The 18,600-nt window shown below is 46.4% G+C and overlaps 1 protein-coding gene across 1 annotated transcript; it reads right to left on the bottom strand.

The window, feature by feature from the left end:
- Positions 1-1,470: 1,470 nt before the first annotated feature.
- On the bottom strand, positions 1,471-5,972 carry UQCRFS1 (ubiquinol-cytochrome c reductase, Rieske iron-sulfur polypeptide 1). Its single transcript, XM_077309997.1, has 2 exons — positions 5,643-5,972; positions 1,471-2,233 (listed from the first exon to the last, which is right to left on the bottom strand). Exons 1-2 carry the CDS (start codon positions 5,854-5,856, stop codon positions 1,623-1,625), a joined length of 825 nt encoding a protein of 274 aa, XP_077166112.1. The 5' UTR covers positions 5,857-5,972; the 3' UTR covers positions 1,471-1,622.
- Positions 5,973-18,600: the final 12,628 nt, after the last annotated feature.

The raw sequence follows: 18,600 nt of genomic DNA, 5'->3' as shown, positions 1-18,600 counted from the left end.
CATCTTTCTGCTCCCGGAAACAAAGTCCCGCTTTCCAGGGTGAAATTATGCAGTGTAGTAAAATGGATTCTGCCCTGCAATATTTCATTGTGCCACACTTTCCACCACTTAAGTTTCACCTGAGCCTTAGCCTTCTTGTCAACACCACTGATCAATAGTTCAAAGGCCGCAAAAATGAAAGGCTCATAGTAGCCATCTGTTTCCTTGGAAATCAATAGCCAAGCCTTGCGAAGGAAAAAAAAAGATTGAATTTCTAGATGAAAGATAAAAGTGCCGTAATTTTATTAATAGCTGTATTTTAGGCTCAACCAATTTCCAGTTGAAGACTTCCACAATAGCCAAATTGACTTTCAGTTGCAACCATTTCATTAACAGACAAATCCAGGCAGTATGATTGTAACCCCAAAAGGGTAACATCTGTTGTTTTTTTAGAACACCATTGATCAACTATTGCTGGTTTCTGAATGGTAAAGTACACTTTGAAGTTTGAATCTAGTGGCACCTTTAATATCAAGTTTTATTCAGGGTAAATGCTTTCGTGGGCGTCCATACTTCTACAGACACCTGTGAGGGATATATTCTTACCAAGAGCGCAAACGCATTCCATATACACGTGAGAAAAGGAGCACAAGAGCAATTTCACAATCAAATTGGTAATAGTGGGGAAATCCTTTTGGTCTGGTAATAGGAAACCCCTCTGCCCATCATCACCCAGGCATCATCAAGATTCAGGAGGGTAAGCTGTGTTGGTCCAGAGCATTTTCTCAACTTTTTTACTGTTGAGAAACCCCTGAAATATTCTTCAGGCTTCGTAAAACCCCAAAAGTGGCACAATCATCATGCAGAATATCGTTAGAAAACCAAGTTTGGGTCCAGTGGCACCTTTAAAACCAAAAAATGTTAAATATGGGTATAAAGTTTTCAGGTACATGCTTAATCAAGTTAGCCTTATTAATATACCATTAAGGGAATGAGCCTGACTAGGATGTAGCTGATGAAGGGGAACATGACCTATCCATAAACTAGTAACATTTCCCCATTGCTGCTTTCTTTTAATATAAACGCAAGAATATCCTTTGTCACCTCGAGTGTCCAGTTCACAGCTTCACACTGTAAGAAATTCTATCTAAACACCCAGAGGAAGTTCCTGACAGCTAGAGCGGTTTCTCAATGGAGCAGGCTTCCTCAGGTGGTGGGTTCTCCATCTTTGGAAATTTTTAAGCAGAGGCTGGATAGCCATCTGATAGAGGGGATGATTCGGTGAAGGTTCAAGGGGGTGGCAGGTTACAGTGGATGAGCAATAGGGTTGTGAGTGTCCAGCATTGTGCAGAGGATAGGACTAGATGACCCAGGAGGTCCCAACTCTGTTATTCTATGATTGTAAGACTTATTTAAACATACTATGGTCCATTTTTTCTCAAGGAACAGGAGACTGCTTCAGTGATCAGACAAGGAACATGTTCCAGGACATTGGTTTATTAATTCTTTATTAAAACTGACCAAATACTCAACATCACTGTACGACGAGTTTGGACAGTTTGCAATACCTTACAATTCAACCGGTTTTTACATTACGTCAGTCTTTGGCGCACGTACACAGAAGGAGCCAAGCTTCCATTACCTCAACCCACAACCAGTAAGTCATCGGTAGGAAATTCATAGTATGGGACCTCAAGGTTTAGCGGAGCTGGGCCTTTCCGGATCCTGCCAGAGGAATCATAATGTGACCCGTGGCAAGGGCAGTAATAGCCGCCATAATCTCCGGCGTTTGCGATCGGTACGCAACCAAGATGGGTGCACACCCCTATCAGGACCATCCATTCAGGTTTCTTTACTCTGTCTAAATCATGCTGCGGGTCTCGCAACTCAGTCAAAGGGACTTGGGCTTCTTCCTCTATCTCTTTTGGGGTTCTGTGCCGCACAAACAAGGGCTTCCCTCGCCATTTGAAAGCCACGCTCTTGCCCTCTGGGATTTCGGTCAGCTTGATCTCGATCTTCGACATGGCCAGCACATCGGCGGAAGCGCTCATGCTGGAGATGAACTGAGTGACTACATTCTTAGCAACATAGGCACTGGCCACGCAGGTTGTTGCCGTCATTAAGTAGGAGAAGGCCTTCCTGGTTTCACTGCTGTCTTGAGAGGATTTCTTGCTGTCTACGACATCGGGGCGACGGTAGGCAGAGAAATCGGGCACCGTGACGTCATTGTGGAGATAACGAATACTTGCAGGAGCTGCGAAGAGAAAGAGAGCATAATTAAGCAATTGCTTTTATGAAAAAGATGCCACCAGCAAACTGGCTTTTTTCCATTTAAGTTGCTTTCCTAACAAGCAAGAAGTTTTACTCACCATCAATAGATTTCTAGAATTTCCTATGGAGCCTGATTGACACCACAACCTTCAGAGGTTCTCTGAGTATTCAATTTCTTACCTCCCACAATTAACTGTCAAGAATATACAATCCAATTTGGAAAGGCTATCAGTTGTCATCAGATGGGAAAATGACAAAAACACCTCTTTTTCCATTAATACACCCGGCAAAAGCCAGCCACGGTATTAAGGGTGCTGGAAAGTTAAAATTTGAATTTGTGTCCTAAGCCTCTCTCAACAGATCTTTTGCATAACCACAGCAGGTTCTTTAAAAAGTGTTTGAAATAACTTCAATACATTTTATAGGACTTTCGGTAGTTATCTATGGAATCACCTGCAGCCCAACTAAATAATGCTTTACAAAACTCTTCACAAGAAGGGGGTACTTATCCTGACTATCTCAGCCTACAAATACAGCTGGCTTCAGATTGGGCTTCTTGTGTCTGGCAGACTCAGAATTACAGCAGAAGCAAAATTACAGCCCTGATTCTCAACTGCTGCCATTCATGTCCAGATAAGTACAATTATTACTGATGTCTAAGCTCCAAAATTTGTCTGAACAGTAACCAAATTTAAGAACCCAAAATGCAGATAAACTCTGCAGTGTACCCAAGAAAGACAAAAAAGCAAATTCACAAATCAAATCCATGGAATTTTGTTTCAAAGATATTTATCTAATTCTTGTTTCAGTCCAGTTATCAAAGGGCTTCAAATTAAAGGACATGTTTGATATGAGCATCATATTAAATAGTTATATCTCCCTTCAGGAACTGAAGAACCACATTAGGGATTAGCAGAATCATGCCTAAGGGAATTTGGGCCTCTTGGAACATGTTCTGGAGCAAAAATTATAATGTACTATCTGCAACAAGCTAGAAGTAACAAAGAAAATAAAGAGAAACTTATGCATTAGCCTTTTTGAAGACTATTTCCTTAGAAATTAAAGGAGGTTTGGTGCTACATTTTAAGGTTTTTAAGACAAGGCAATACTGATTTAACTTCAAGGTCTAAAGTTAAACAGAAGACTATTTGCATCCAATAAGGAGCTAATGAAGCAGGAAGGCTTGAGAAAATTTAAACCGTGACTGTAATTTCTTTTAGAAGCGCAGAATTTGTTAAGCACACATATGTACTTTGCCATATTACACAATGCCTGTTCACATTTTAACCTTGAAGCAAATAACCTTAAAGTTGTACACTCAGAAAGGAAAGAAATTCATTTTTTTTTACCACTTCCTTTTTTTCATTTTTAACTTTATGTGGCACCTCACAACCATCAAACTACTTGACTAAGCAAGGCAGTGTTTCTTACCCACTTACGTTCCAACACTGAAAGCATACCAGCTATCAGATCTGAGCAGGTCAAAAACTATTTGTCATCTAAATAGTGAATATCGATTGAAAGCACCTGCTACTGAAGTGGCACACATTCAAGAAAACAGCATGAGCAGCCTTAAACCACCATCCCCTTTTAGCTGATTGCCATCTAGGTGAAACATGAACATATCATCGTGCTAATGGAGGGTCAGAGATGTCTCCTAGTAGTACAGTAATTAGCCTCTAAGGGCCCCTATGACTGCCTTAGAAAGGAAGAGAAACTGGGGATCATCTCCCTCACCCACATGGGGATTGTCCTGAGTGGCATCTTGAGGAAGAACACAAGAGTATATTGATCCAGTAAAACATGTCCTGATAGTTTCTACAGTGAACTTCTTAGAATCTTAGAAGAGGCAGTTAAGTGAGGAGGGAGCAGTCAAAGACTGGAATATAATCTTCACGCGCAAAGGACACATATGTTGGAATGTCACTTGGCCAGGGGTTCAGTGGGGAAGCTCCAGCCTTTTGAGATGTTTGCTGGCTGTTCAGAAACATCTGGTTAGCCACTGCCGAATATGGAATGCTGAACTGGATGGGTGTCAAGGTCATAGTTTGCCTACGGTCCTAAAACTGCCCTAGTGCTAGTGCTGGATGTGTCGCCATACCAAGTACATTTGGACAGGTGGGTCACCATCCCCAAAAGGATAGGCAATAACTGCATTAGAGCACAAAGCTTCTTCATCCAATCTTCCACAACCCAGAGGTTCCATGGGAAGTGCACACAGGAGTACAACATCCCTCTCCTTAAAATATTTGCTTATATATGGTCATGGGTGCCAGTCATTCATGCAGCCCTAGTTCTGTGTCTGGCCTATACACATTTCAGAAAGCAGGAAGGGGCGCCTGTGACTTCTACATAAACAATAACAGAGTTGTGAGAGCTGGACTATAAAGACCTGGGTTCTGATTCTCATTCAGTCATGAAACTCAGTCACCTTTGGTGAATCAGCTTTTGGCTTAATTGACTTCACAGAGTGGCTGTCAGGATAAAACCAATGAGGGCAGGACCATATCCACCACCCATGACAAGGTTCTTGGGAGGAAGGAAACAGATGGAAACGACAATATCCCTGTATGTCCAGGAAAAGGAACAAGGTCTAACATATTCCCTAATGTGATAGTTTCTTATAAGTGGGAGATTTCTTTGCAGGGGAGTGTGGAATACAGGAGCATCCAAGCTGCCTGGTCACAATTAGTATAACAACATTACTGTAGGCCTTTTTGCTGCTTGGGTCCCACAAGACCCAAGCTCAGACAAAGGTTTACTGCAGCAAGAAGGAACTCTGCTGTTGTCCTAATAGGTTTCATCCATTCCAATTTCCACCCAGGGGTTCCCATAAGAAACCCCGGACAGCATACGTAGCTTTGCTGCCCTCACTACGACCCTGTATGGTAGGCTAGCCTGAGATGCCTTTGCCAACAAGAGCTAGGCAACCTAGGCTTACCTCTGCTCTCCTCCGTCCATTTCCTCCCTAGTGAGTTGGAAGGAGTCCCAGGGACGACCCCGCCCTTCCAACAAAGACAACAGCGAGAACCTACCCCTTTCGGGTCCTGCCCTTCCTTCCAGTAGCTCGGGTCCCTTCCCCGCCCCTTCCAGTCCTACTCGAACCACAACCCTGCCAGGTAGGAACTTCTGGCGTTGTAAGCCCACCCCGTCCTTCCAAAAGGGCACAACTGCGGCTTTCCAGGTATGCACGGACTACAATTCCCATGAGCCCCCGGCAGACAGGGGCTCATGGGAACTGTAGTCCACGGACCTCTGGAAAGCCACAGCTCCACGGCCATCCCAGTCTCACAACGACCCCGCGAGGTGGGCTGAACTGAGGAAGGCCCGGCCCGCTCCCCTGGCGCAGGGGCCTCCCCGGCCTGCTTCCCTTCCTCCCTCCCAGCCCGCACCGTTGAGGCTGGCGGCGGCGACGAGGCCCCCCCGGGCGGCCTGCCCGCTCAGCGACTCCCGGCACAGCAGAGGCTGCTTCGGTTCCAGCGTCGGCACCCTGGCCGCCGTCGGAGGCAGCCCCAGCGCCAGCGGCTTCAGCGGGCCGGGCACGCCGTGCGCCACGGCCGAGAGGGAAGAGGCGAAGGGCCCCGAGCGGGCGGCCACGGACAACATGGCGGCGGCAGCAGCGGCGGCGGCGACTTCTCTCCACAGGCCGCGGTCACCTTAGCGGACACGCCGCGCATGCGCCGCCCAAGAGCGGCGCAGGCGCACTACGCAGCCGCCTCGCTCTTCCTGTCGTCGGCCTGCAGTCCCGGGGAGGCGTGACGTGAGGGGAAGGGGCGTGGCCGCGGCGGCGCTTCGAGCTTTGATGAGGGCGGAGGAGGAGCTGGGAAAGTGGGCGGGGCTCGCGGCTGTGTCGACGCCTGCGTTGAGCCATTCGATACATTTGAAGGAGATAGCGCTTCTCGCCCCTTGATTTCAGTTGTGTTTGGACCTTTCAAGCAAAGTCGTTTGTAAATGTTTGTCATTATACAATTATCATTTAGAACTTCCCTCTTCATTTCTGGGAAATGGTGGTAAATCTATCCTTTTATGCTTGGCTCAAAAGCATGGTGCAGGGGTAGTCAAACTGCGGCCCTCCAGATGTCAGTGGACTACAATGCCCAAGAGCTCCCTGCCAGCTGGCAGAGGCTCAAGGGAATTGTAGTCCATTGACACAGTTTGACTACCCCTGGTTTAGAGACATGGGTTGCCAGTTTGGCTTCTAATAAGTGTGTGTGTTCGACAAACACTGTCACAGTCGATATTCAAAAACGCAGCTCTTTTATTTAATCCAACACCAAAGAACTGGAGAAAACATGGACTTATATACAGTCTGATTGGCCCTTCACTTAGCTCTCTGATTGGTTCATAGCGTCCATGAAGTGTAGTCTCTGATTGGTGGCCTTTTCAAGCCTAATTTGCATGGTGGCTTAAGCCAGCCCTCAGCTGGCCACATACGTAACAGTTACCAACCTCCAGCTGGGGGTTGAGGATCTGGAATGATAATTACTCTCCAGACCCTAGAAACCACTTTTGGAGAAAAGGGGCATATTGAAGGTGGGCCTCATGGAACTATACCCTTGGTGTTGTGTTTAAGAGCGGTGGCTTCTAATCTGGAGAACTGGGCTGGATTGCCTGTTCCCACACATGCAGCTAGCTGGGTGACCTTGGGCTAGTCCCAGTCCTTTAGAACTGATCCCACAGAGCAGTCCCGTCAGAGCTCTCTCAGCCTCACCCGCCTCACAGGAAGGGAAAGGGTAAGCAACTTTGAGGTTCCTACGAGCGATGAAAAGCAGGGTATAAAAAACAACTCTTCTTCTATATCAGACACTATCAACCTTGACAGATTTCTGGCCTAATTCAGTAGATAGAATCACAGAGTTGGAAGGGGCCCTGCTCAAGGCAGGATCAGGCTAAAGCAGTGGTGAAAAGTGGGGTATAAAAAAGTCGTCGTCGTCGTCGTCGTCGTCGTCGTCGTCGTCGTCGTCGTCGTCGTCTTCTTCTTCTTCTTCTTCTTCTTCTTCTTCTTCTTCTTCTTCTTCTTCTTCTTCTTCTTCTTCTTCTTCTTCTTCTTCTTCTTCTTCTTCTTCTTCTTCTTCTTCTTCTTCTTCTTCTTCTTCTTCTTCTTCTTCGAAGTTCCCTCCCTAAATCACACCTCCCTGAACAACTTGAAATTGCCAGCCCTATATTGCCAGAGTTCTTAGAGTCTGGGGGTGGGAGAACCATGATAATGAAAGGGGTATAAAATTGGCATGCATTTGTAATGCAAAGGCCAACAGCGTGGGTGGGTAGCGTAAAGGGGCCCTATTCAGCGCACGTACCTGCAAGAGAAGGTCAAGGCGACGTGGGAAGGCTGCCAGAGGGAAATAAGCGGCGAAGGAAGGGTTTATAAACAAGAAAGCCTCTTGCTAATCCTTCCCTTGGCAGAAACAAAAAATAAATCTCGCTTACGAGCCTTCCATGCAGCCTTGCCTCTTATCTCCAAAATGTGGCTACGACCGTCGTTGGGTGGCTCTGCTGGGAGGTTGAGTGGGGTTAATGGGAATACATATGAAGCTCTCTGAAGATTTGTAACTCATGGTGGAGACCCAGTGGTAGGGACTGAGCTGTTGCTCGAGGGTAGCACGTGTGGCCACTTGGGAAATACTTGGAGATTTTGGAGGGTGGAGATTGAAAAAGGTGGGCCTTGGGGACAGTGTTTCCTCTAAGCCAGCTTTTTTTCAAACTTTTGATCATGGTTCAATCCCTGGTATCTCAAAAGCATCCAGTAGAAGAGGCTGTGAGGGACGTTTCTCAGGACGGCTGCTGCCATTCAGAGCCGGCAATGCCGACTTCAACACACCAATGGTCTGACTCAGCCGTCAGCAGCTTCACGCATTCCGGTGCGCTCTACAGGTACGCGGCATTGGCATTACGTCTCGTCAATGCGTGCCGATGTGCTGCAGCTTTGTTCTGGCCCCGATTTGCACGTGCTGCAGTGTGCTGGCAATTGCCAGGCATGCCGAAGGGTGTCAAAAATATTCAGGGGGGTTCCAAACAGGTGTCTTCGAAAGAGTTGCCAACATTTATAAATAGGCCTGTGCGCCTGTGCTTTTCACTGTAGCTTGGATCGCCAGGCTTCGCGCATCTCTCTGAGTGGAAAAATCATTGCCTGCTTTCCCCCTCCCTGCAGATGTGAAGGTTCCAGGAGCATCTCTTGACTATTTTTCTTCTGGTTCGCTGGCAGTCCAACCTCGTTGCCGCCCCATTCCAGAGTCAATCCTCCAGAATTCAATTTGCAACCAACCGCTAACACCATCCCCGAACAGTAAAGCATTGATACCTGAGTTAATTCACAATCTGAGGCCGTGCCGAGCCGTGGCCTATGATAATTAAACAATATATCCTATAGCGAAGTGTGGGCCGATTAATAAATTACTGGATCCCCAGGTATGAGGAGTATGCCTCCAATCAATACAGATGCCTAAAAGCTCCGGCTTAGAAATAGTGTAATAAAATGTAAATGAAATGTACTGGGATTTGGCGGTTTTAATTAAAGGGAATGATTAATTGATCGCTCAAATCGTATTGATCTACAGCTCTCCCTCTCTCTCTTTTTTAAATTCCCAGCAATTTAATTTGTCAAACATAAGCTTGGATAACTGATGATTTGTACTTCTAATGCTAAAACTGGAGCCCTTCGGCTGAGTCACAGCAGAGGGAGGCTCAAGAACTGACAGCACAAGAGGACCGGACCCTGGGTGTCCAGACCACTGGCTTTACGAGACAGGTGCTCATTGTACCACGAAGATACTCTGGCGTGTTTCATTTTTATATTTGCCCTCGTTATGGACTGCAATATAGACCTGAAACAAAGAATATCTGGCATTTATGTAGTAAGTAATAAAATCCCCCCGGTGCTATTATGGGTAATGTATACGTGGAGGAAGGGCTTCCATTTCCTGAGAACTGTGGAGGAATGCAGCCTTTCTGCTCTGTGCGCAGGCGCATGGGTACCCTCTCTTCCCTGCTAGCATAAGCCTGGCTGCCCAAGGTCAGGGTTGAAGGGCAGTTGTTTTGTTCTGCTGCAACTAAGCTTCCTAAGCGTCAAGAGCTAACGCAATATGGTGGTTCAGAGTGGTAGCCTCTCACCTGGAGAACTGAATATGATTCCCCCAATCCTTCACATGCAGCCACTTGGGTGACCTTGCACTGGTCCCAGTTCTCTCAGTCCCACCTACTTCACAAGAGATCTGTTGTGGAGAGAGGAAGGGAAGGTGATTGTAAGCCGCTTTAAGACACGTGAGACCTGCTGGGTGACCTTGGGCCAGTCACCCGCTGCTTATAGAATCATAGAACCATAGAGTTGGAAAGGGCCATACAGGCCATCTAGTCCAACCCTCTGCTCAAAGCAGGATCAGTCTAAAGCATCCAGGATAAGTCTTTGTCCAGCCACTGCTTATAGAATCATAGAACCATAGAGTAGGAAATGCCCATACAGGCCATCTAGTCCAACCCCCAGCTTAGTGCAGGATCAGCCTCAAGCGTCCATGAGAAGTCTCTGTCCAGCCGCTGCTTGAAGACTACCAGTGAGGGGGAGCTCACCTCCTCCTTAGGCAGCCAATTCCACTGCAGAACTACTTGGACTGTGAATTTCTTTTTCCTGATATCTAGCTGATGCCATTTCATATGTAGTTTAAACCCATTCTATTTTCCCCGGGTATTTCTGAACAAATAGGATCTACAAGCAATTCGCAAATTCATTTATACAGATAACATTCAAACATTCCACGCTCCAATGTGAATCATGCCCCAAGGAGGGAGATTAGGCCCAATTTGTATTGAGGCCAGGATCTTTCCAGGATGGGGGTAGGTGGGTGTTGGCTTCTGGCTGTTCTTTCCGTTCCCCACTCCCACAATTTATCACGCAGCCCCTCTGGAAAGCAGGTTGCATTGTTTTGGCTAGACATGAAGCTAATTCCTGTCGGATTAAGGGTTGCCACGGGGTACCATTTGTTTGTTCATTTTGAAACCCAGTTATAGGCTGGCGGAATGCGATAAAGCCCAGGTCCTGACAGCGAGCCAGGAATACAACATGCGCCGGCAAAGCCCTTTCCAAGGTGGCCATGCGCTCTTAACTGCACCACGGCCGAGAGATCGACCTTCAAAACACTACCGAGCCTTCTTGGAGGGAGCATGGGCGTGAGGGAAGTTCCTACTCCTGGAAGTGTCTGTCACCGAAAGCGAGTTAAAAGCTCATTTACATGACTACAAACCACGCGAAACGCATCAGCGCGGCGGTGTTATGAATTAGTTGTGATATGTTGTGATAATGAATTTGGCAAAGGCCTCTCTTTGGCACTTCAGCGTTTCGGCGGCTATCACGTCTCCTCCTTTCAAAGGCGCTTTTGTGGAGGTAGAGTCTGCAAAGGTTAATTGTTCCCGACAATTAAATCATGTCAAAAAGACCATGCGTCGCTTCAAAGCCACTTGACAGGGAGCATAATTTCACGCAGAAACCCCGCATGCTCATTGTAGGGGCGGGTGTACCTACGGAGGTGCAATTTGGAAATCTATCCATCTCCTTTTTTTAGTCTGCTCGCTTCCCCAAAGAGCCTCGGCAATATTCATCATCCTCCTTTCCCTCTTTATCCCCCGAGGAAGCTTTTAAAGGAGGCAGAGTTGCCATTGGCCTGCTCCTAGTTGGCAACCCCCTCCTTTAAGCCCAATCTTCTCCCCTCAAAAAAACTGAGAAGCAGGAGAAAAGAATGGCCTCCATAGTGACACTCTAGGAATTTCTGCATGTCTTTATGGTTTACCTTAGAGATTAGAAGAAATTCCTAGAGTGTCATCCAGCTGTAATGCCAACTGCTCCCCAAACTCAACCCTCCCCAGACACTATCCTGAAAGTCTCCCGGCATTTTCCAAGGCAGTGTTGGCAACTTTAGGTTGGCAAGATGAGACTGGCACATACCCATCTGTCTCCAAGAGTGAAGAGGGCTTTGAGCCAGGGTCTGGTCTGATACTGTTACCCCTGTTACCCCTATCACTTCTGCATAGTAAAAACAGGTGAAAGCAGTTGGTAACCTTGCCAGCATTTCATGAATTAGAACTGGGGATATGGAGAAGGAAGAACCAGGAGTGAACATGTAAGGTTCTGCCTGAAATGTTCAGCAGATTAAGATCAGTACCCCTCGTCCATCCCCGGGGGTGATTGAGGGGGTTGATTTGGGGGGGGGGGTTGCACTGTTAAATCTTGGACTCTTTGTATATGGGTTGTGTGCATTTTATAGATCATGGGATTGTTTTAGGGTAACTTTATGGGATTTTTATGCACGTTTGTAACCCGCTGTGAGCCTTGTGGGAGCGGCGGGCTAGAAATTAAATGAATGAATGAATGAATGAATGAATGAATGAATGAAATGTAAAAGGCAAACTTGGGGCAAAATTCAGCAGAGAAGGGGACAATATGATAATGCAAGGGGCAGAGCTAGGGATGACAGCCCACTGCTGTGGCCCCGGGAACCCCCTCTTTGGCATCACTTCCCCTGCTTTGGGGGTTTCAAAAAATGGGGGAAATCTATCCCCACCCTCCCCCCCCCAAAGAAAACCCAGTCATAACTTGACTGGCGTATCAAATCTGTAGCTGCAAACTGAATCCTTGCATGGGAAGCTGCCATCAACATGTTTCCTAATCGACAGTCCTCTCCAAGAAGACCCGCCAATGGCATTTCAAAGTCCCCAGAGTTCCACTCCTATGGGGGATTTGATGCCACCAGTTCTGATAACAAAGTGCTGAAGGGAATTGGGGAAATAGCCAACATGCACCCACAGGGGTCCCCCTTTATCAGCATTCTGCATGCCAGGCCCCTCGGCTGCATATCGTCCTTAAACAAATGGCAGGGGGCTGTTTCGGGGGGAAACTGCTGATTGGGAAAACACTTCCAACACCTACGGCATGGGGGATGCGTGTTCAAAGATCAGTCCTGTTTGCCGTTCAAAGGAAGTAACGGGACAGGCATATGCTGGGCCCGTTCCCTCTTTTGATACCTGTTCTCCAAGGCCAGCTCCTCAATCTTTGCTTTGTAACTGTTCCCCCTTAGACAGAATTAGGAATAATGTTTTCAAGGGAGACAAGCAACCAACACCCCCCCCCCACACCCCCGTTTATAAATCTCCGCATAACTTCCCAAGCAAAAGCTGAGGTAGAAGAGGTAGAAATCTTCTTCTTCTTTTTTTTTTGGCAGCCTTAAATAATAAAGGCAATTAAACCGACTGTACTGGTGAACTGCCTCAGGACCCGAAGAAGCAATTAAAAATAAATCAACCGCCTCCAACAAAAATAACAATAATTTGCAGAAACGGGTGTCTCCACAGCTGGAAAGGAAGGCAATATATTGAAGCAAAATTAATACAATAAACACTTATCTTCATTAAGAGGAGGGGGAAGGTAGCTGGGAAATATTTTCAGCGCTTATGAAAAGTGAAAAGAAACAACAGTAAGGACCGGAGAGGGGAAAGACATTAAAAACTTCAGGGTTTTATAGGGTAACTTCAGACAGCGGTTTCCAAACTTTCTTCAGGGAAACCGGTCTTCACTTTCGAAAGAACGTATTAGGGTTACCAACTGCGGGGTGGGGCCTAGTGTTATCCAGGAATCACAACTGGCCTCCATGCTACAGAGATCAGTCCCCAGGGTTGCCAGCTCTGGGTGGGAAATACCTGGAGATAATGGGGGCTGAACCTGGGGAGAGTGGGGTTTAGGGAAGGGAAGGGAAGGGAAGGATCTCAACAGATTACAGTGCCTTCTCTCAATGGCTACTACAAGCCCTGGTGACTGAGGGGAACCTCCCCATTCAGAGGCACTAAGCCTCAGAATCCCAGAGCCAGGAGGCAACAACCAGGAAAGTAGCTTTATTGAGAAAAGAAGGAGCGATGTAAAGAAGAGAGGTGAGGGAGAGTCCTGACTAACTGTTGTTTTGGAGGCAATCGGGAGAAGTGTACTCAAAGGAACAGGAAGTCTCCATCTGAACCAATCAGGAGGAGATTATTTGAAAAATACCAGGAAGATCCCAATATAAATGTGCTAAATACATATCATTCCTTCCCAATGCCCCCTGTAGGATATTCTTCATATGCTGACACATCTCCTCTGTTGCCCCCTGTAGGATACTCTTCATATGCTGACACATCTCCTCTGTTGCCCCTGTAGGATACTCTTCATATGCTCACACATCTCTGTTGCCCCCTGTAGGATATTCTACATATGCTCACACATCTCTGTTGCCCCCTGTAGGATACTCTTCATATGCTCACATATCTCTGTTGCCACTTGTAGGATATTCTTCATATGCTCACACATCTCTGTTGCCCCCTGTAGGATACTCTTCATATGCTCACACATCTCCTATGTTGCCCTCTGTAGGATACTCTTCATATGCTCACACATCTCTGTTGCCCCCTGTAGGATATTCTTCATATACTCACACATCTCTGTTGCCCCCTGTAGGATACTCTTCATATGCTCACACATCTCTGTTGCCCCCTGAAGGATATTCTTCATATGCTTGTGAATCATACATACTACAGGCCTTGCATTATTCCTGCAGACAGGACTGCTAGTAATTAAATTAAATTATTTTAAGTATGACTTATTACTTTCCCCCTCAAATGATGTTCGTTTGCCTACGCTCTTGAAATGGTGAGATTGCTTCATGCCTATGGATCAATCAACCTCCAAACAGAGCTATAATGAGTTCCTTTTTAATAGGAAGGAGCTCATTAATTGTCACACTGATTGCCAAAAACAGATTTTAAGCTAACAAAAAGGCTCCTGTGGATTCCTTCCTCTTCTACTGGCTCATGGGGGGAAATTTTTTAATTAAACAAAAAACAAAATAAAAATAAGAGTTTTTGTTTCCTTTTGTCTGTTGCAAACTGTAATGGAAATAATCCAATGCTACAGATACAGACTTCATAAAAGTGGATTCTTTTCTGAGCTGGTTGGCCTGGCTTGCACAAATAGGCTGGCCGTGTGTAAAGTGCCCTCAACTCACAGCTGAATTCTGGGGACCCCAGCAAGGGTCTTTCAAGGCAAGTAAGAAGCAGACGTGGTCTGCCATTGCTCTCCTCTGCAGAGCCTTCCTTGGTGGTCTCCCTTCCAAATACTGACCCTGCATAGCTTCCAACTTATGATGACTCCAGCAAGGACTTTCAAGGCAGGTGAGAAGCAGAGGTGGTCTCCTATCACCTTCCTTTGTAGAGTGGTAGATTGCTTTGACGGTCATTCATTTGTAGGGTAATCATAGGTCAGAAGCTACTCGATGGTGTGTAATATACCCATTACCAACTGAGTTGGTAGCTTCATGGACATCATGTTTCTGCAAAGATAATGGGTATGTTACACACCATCGAGTAGCTTCTGACCTATGATAACTCTACAAACCGATCTCCATCCTACAGAGATGAGTTCCCCTGGTGAAAATGGCTGTTTCGTAGGGTGGTCTTTGCGGCATTATACCACTCTGAGGTCCTTCACCTCCATGATCTCCACCCTTCCCAAGCTCCACCACCCAAGTCCTCAGGAATCTTCCAACCTGGAGTTGACAACCCTGTTTCTGACAGAGGACACTCTAGACTAGGGGTGGCCCAGCTGTGGCTCTCCAGATGTCCATGGACTTTAGTTACCATGAGCCTCTGCCAGCTTACTTCTGTTTGCTTTTCAGGGGCTCATGATAATCATAGTCCATGGACATCTGGAGAGCCACAGTTTGGCCACCCCTGTTCTAGACTGGAAATCAAACCCTGTTCTCCAGATTAGAGGCTGCCACTCTTAGACCCTACACCAAGTTGGCTCTACACCACGCTGGAAGAAATGGCTGTTTTGGAGGGTGGGCACTGCATTACACTGCATTCCCCAGGCCTTGCCCCCCTCCAAACTCTAGAAGTTTCCCAAGCAGAGGGAGGGTTGGTGGTCCTATCTGGCTACCATGTTTTCTCACTGCCACTGATACCCCCTTTCCAGCTCTGAAATCAGAATCCTGGAGGTTAGGAAAGCTTCTACTCCTGGGGCACGTGTTGGTCTTTTCCTTGGTGAATAAGGAATGAGTTTAGGTGCCCGTTCCTGACACTGGTTCATCACAAATATGACATTCGCCCACAGTCTGGCAGTCCATCTGGTATTCTGACTCCTTATTGGAAATATCAGTGATGAACTGAGAACTTAAAGTGTTGGAAGGAGGGCGGGGGGAAACCATTCCTGTGTACATTCACTGAAAGAAAATGCATGATGAAATCAGCCTTGTATTAATTCTCCACACACACACACCCAGTATGGGTCCTCTCCCACCTGCCCTCTTCCTGGATTAAATTGGTTGCTCCGATGTCAGATGAGCACCTAAAGTTCATGTGATCACGGTACAAAGAAAAATGGGTGCGAATGGAATTATTGGGCGTTTTATTTCATACATTCTCCCGGCAGGTACTAATTTAATTCATTTTAATTGGCTGGTGGAGTGTCTTTGAGCTAAAATATTGTGCTCAAAGGCAGCCGTGGGGGAAGCTGAACGGGACCATACCTGTGCTTGAAATCGCAAGATAAAAGGGGAGAGGAAGAAAACGCTCCTTGCTGCAGAGAATTCAGAAAGAGGTGGGGTGAGACCCTTGTGAAAGAAACAGGTTTCTTTTCCCTCCGATGCACAAAATGATAAAGAGACAATACATCTGTGTTCCAAATCTCCATCTTGATGTCCTTTGATAAAGATGTAATCTTGGCTCGGTTCCCCTCCCCCCTTCCCCCAGAAGTTAAAGTTGAACAATATATATTTTTAAATGGATTAGAATATCACAAGAAGGAGATGAAGGAAGCAGGTGGGGGAGATAGCATCAGGACGGAGTAAACCTGTGTACTTATTTTCCAATTTTCATCTCAACATGAAACCCCAGCATGGTGTTAACGTTTGACACAAAACAAACGGAACGGACCAGTCAGGGACGGCTGCGAATGAATTAGATTTTATGAAGCTGATACGGGGTTCTCTGATCTAGCCTTACCATTACACCAATAAGGCAAGGTGTATTCTTACGAGATCCCTCCGGTTGGATTAGGATCCGTACTCGTAACAGATCCCGTCTTCCCGTCGGGAGCAAAAAGGGGTGCTTTTGGAGGCAGCCGATCTAGTGCTGTTTGGAGTCGACGCCATGCTCACCACCTGCATTTTCCTTCAGTTTTGTTTTATGAAAAATGTGTGTTTGATCCCTGAGCTGGAAAAGACAAAGAAATAACCCCCATCCCCAAAAAACACCCAAGCCAACAAAACATCTGTTCTAAGGAGCATGCTTCAGGAGGGACAGAGTGTTGAGAGCAGTCGAGAATCTATTCAGAGAAAAAGAGAAAGGAAATCGCCATGTTCCTCTAATCGCCCTCTAATGAAGAAGGAGAAGAAGAGTTGGTTCTTATATGCCCCCTTTCACATCTATTGAACTTTGGAACAGAGGTTCTCTTCCTGTAACTGAGATTCTTTGGTTACCATCTGACTATTTCCAGCCTATTTTCAATTTGACTATTTTCAGACTCTTTTCTACACCGGGGTAGCCAAACGGTGACTCTCCTGAGGTCCATGGACTACAATGACCATGATCCCCTGCCAGGGGCTCATGGTCATTGTAGTCCACAGACCTCAGGAGAGTCACAGTTTGGCCATCTCTCTTCTACACAGTTCCACGGAGCCAGAAACCCCCTTTTCGCCTCGGCTCCTAATCCGTCAACCTCTCTGCCACTAACTCATAACCCTTGTTCTGGGCTGCTGTTTTTCAAGTCTTCCTCTCTCAACAGGCAAGACCCAGATTGTGTGTCAGTCACACTGCCCATACTGGAGCTATTCACGTAGACAGACACACCTGTTGACTAATCCATTGTCATTGCACTTTAGGGACCGTTTGCACATGGATTTTCCTCCTCCCACTTGAAGAGCCTCTTGTGGCGCAGAGTGGTAAGGCAGCCGTCTGAAAGCTCTGCCCATGAGGCTGGGAGTTCAATCCCAGCAGCCAGCTCAAGGTAGACTCAGCCTTCCATCCTTCCGAGGTCGGTAAAATGAGGACCCAGCTTGCTGGGGGGTAAACGGTAATGACTGGGGAAGGCACTGGCAAACCACCCCGTATTGAGTCTGCCATGAAAACGCTAGAGGGCGTCACCCCAAGGGTCAGACATGACCTGGTGCTTGCACCGGGGATACCTTTACCTTTACCTTTACTGGAAAGTGCGGTTGCAAAGAATCACTAAAGTGCATTGAAAGTGGAACAGAAAGCAGCCTATGTGCATTCATCTTAGAAGGGAAAGTGTTCCAATTAGGTGATTTTTCCTGTTACGTTTGCTGCTCCCAGCATGTATAGAAAAGGGTTCTGGGTTAAATAGGTGAGATTGATGCATCCAGGATCTGCTAAAGCTTTTTGAAAGGGTACTTTGTATGAAGACACACGAGCTGGAAAAACCCCTCCCTTCTTTTTGGCCTGTGTTTATTGCAATCCATTGTTTTACAAATGCGGGGACTTTTGCTTATTTTCTGAACGCTGAGCTCATAATTCCACCTCCTTTCATGAGCCCAGAAATCCATTTTGGAAGAAAAGAAAATATTGAAAATCACACACAGGCAGGCATCAATGCCGAGTTTTCCCCCAGCAGCTCAGGGGAACGAAAGATCACAGAAAAGTGTTTATTCCAATAAGGGCTATGTTTATATTGAAATAATAGCCTTTTGCCGACGCTGCTCTGGCTAATACAGCGGAAATCCTGCCTGCATTTAATACTGGGATATTACCGCGCCGAACAGCCCCTTGCTCGCTAAGAAACGCTGAGACAAAGCCCGCCGGGTTGAGAGTGCAATATCTCTGATTCAGTTCTGCCTGATTTTTCTTCTTCATCATCTTTCAATGACTGCGGCTTGTGAAACTCTGTTTCCCCGTCCTCCTCCAAAGAAAAAATATTACCAGATTGGAACGGTGGACATTTCCTCCTCCGCCGCCCCCAATGAGATGTCTCGTCCTACTTTGTCATATGCATTTTCTTCTATATGTCACAAACGCAAGTTCACCCAAAAAAAAGAAAAAAGAGAGGGGGGGGGGAAACCACGTCGGTAGATAATAGCCTATTTAAAACAGCAAATATTCGGGTCTAAACAGTTGACGAGTGATAAGCCAAGCAAAGCGGTAAGAAAGAAGAAAAAGATGAGTCGCTTGAGTGCCGCTTGAGCAATTGGCTTGTTTTTACACCCTTTCCAGAGGCGTCACTTCTTTGCCTCCAATTTCCCTTTTAATGTAACTGTATGTTCTGTAAATATTGTTGCAGATGACAAGAACATCAATTCATGTTATTCATAAAGCTATTCAGATTCTCGCCAT

This window comes from Paroedura picta, chromosome 14 (assembly GCF_049243985.1).
Source record: "Paroedura picta isolate Pp20150507F chromosome 14, Ppicta_v3.0, whole genome shotgun sequence".
Lineage (NCBI taxonomy): Eukaryota > Metazoa > Chordata > Lepidosauria > Squamata > Gekkonidae > Paroedura > Paroedura picta.
This window is presented reverse-complemented; position numbering and strand designations above follow the sequence as displayed.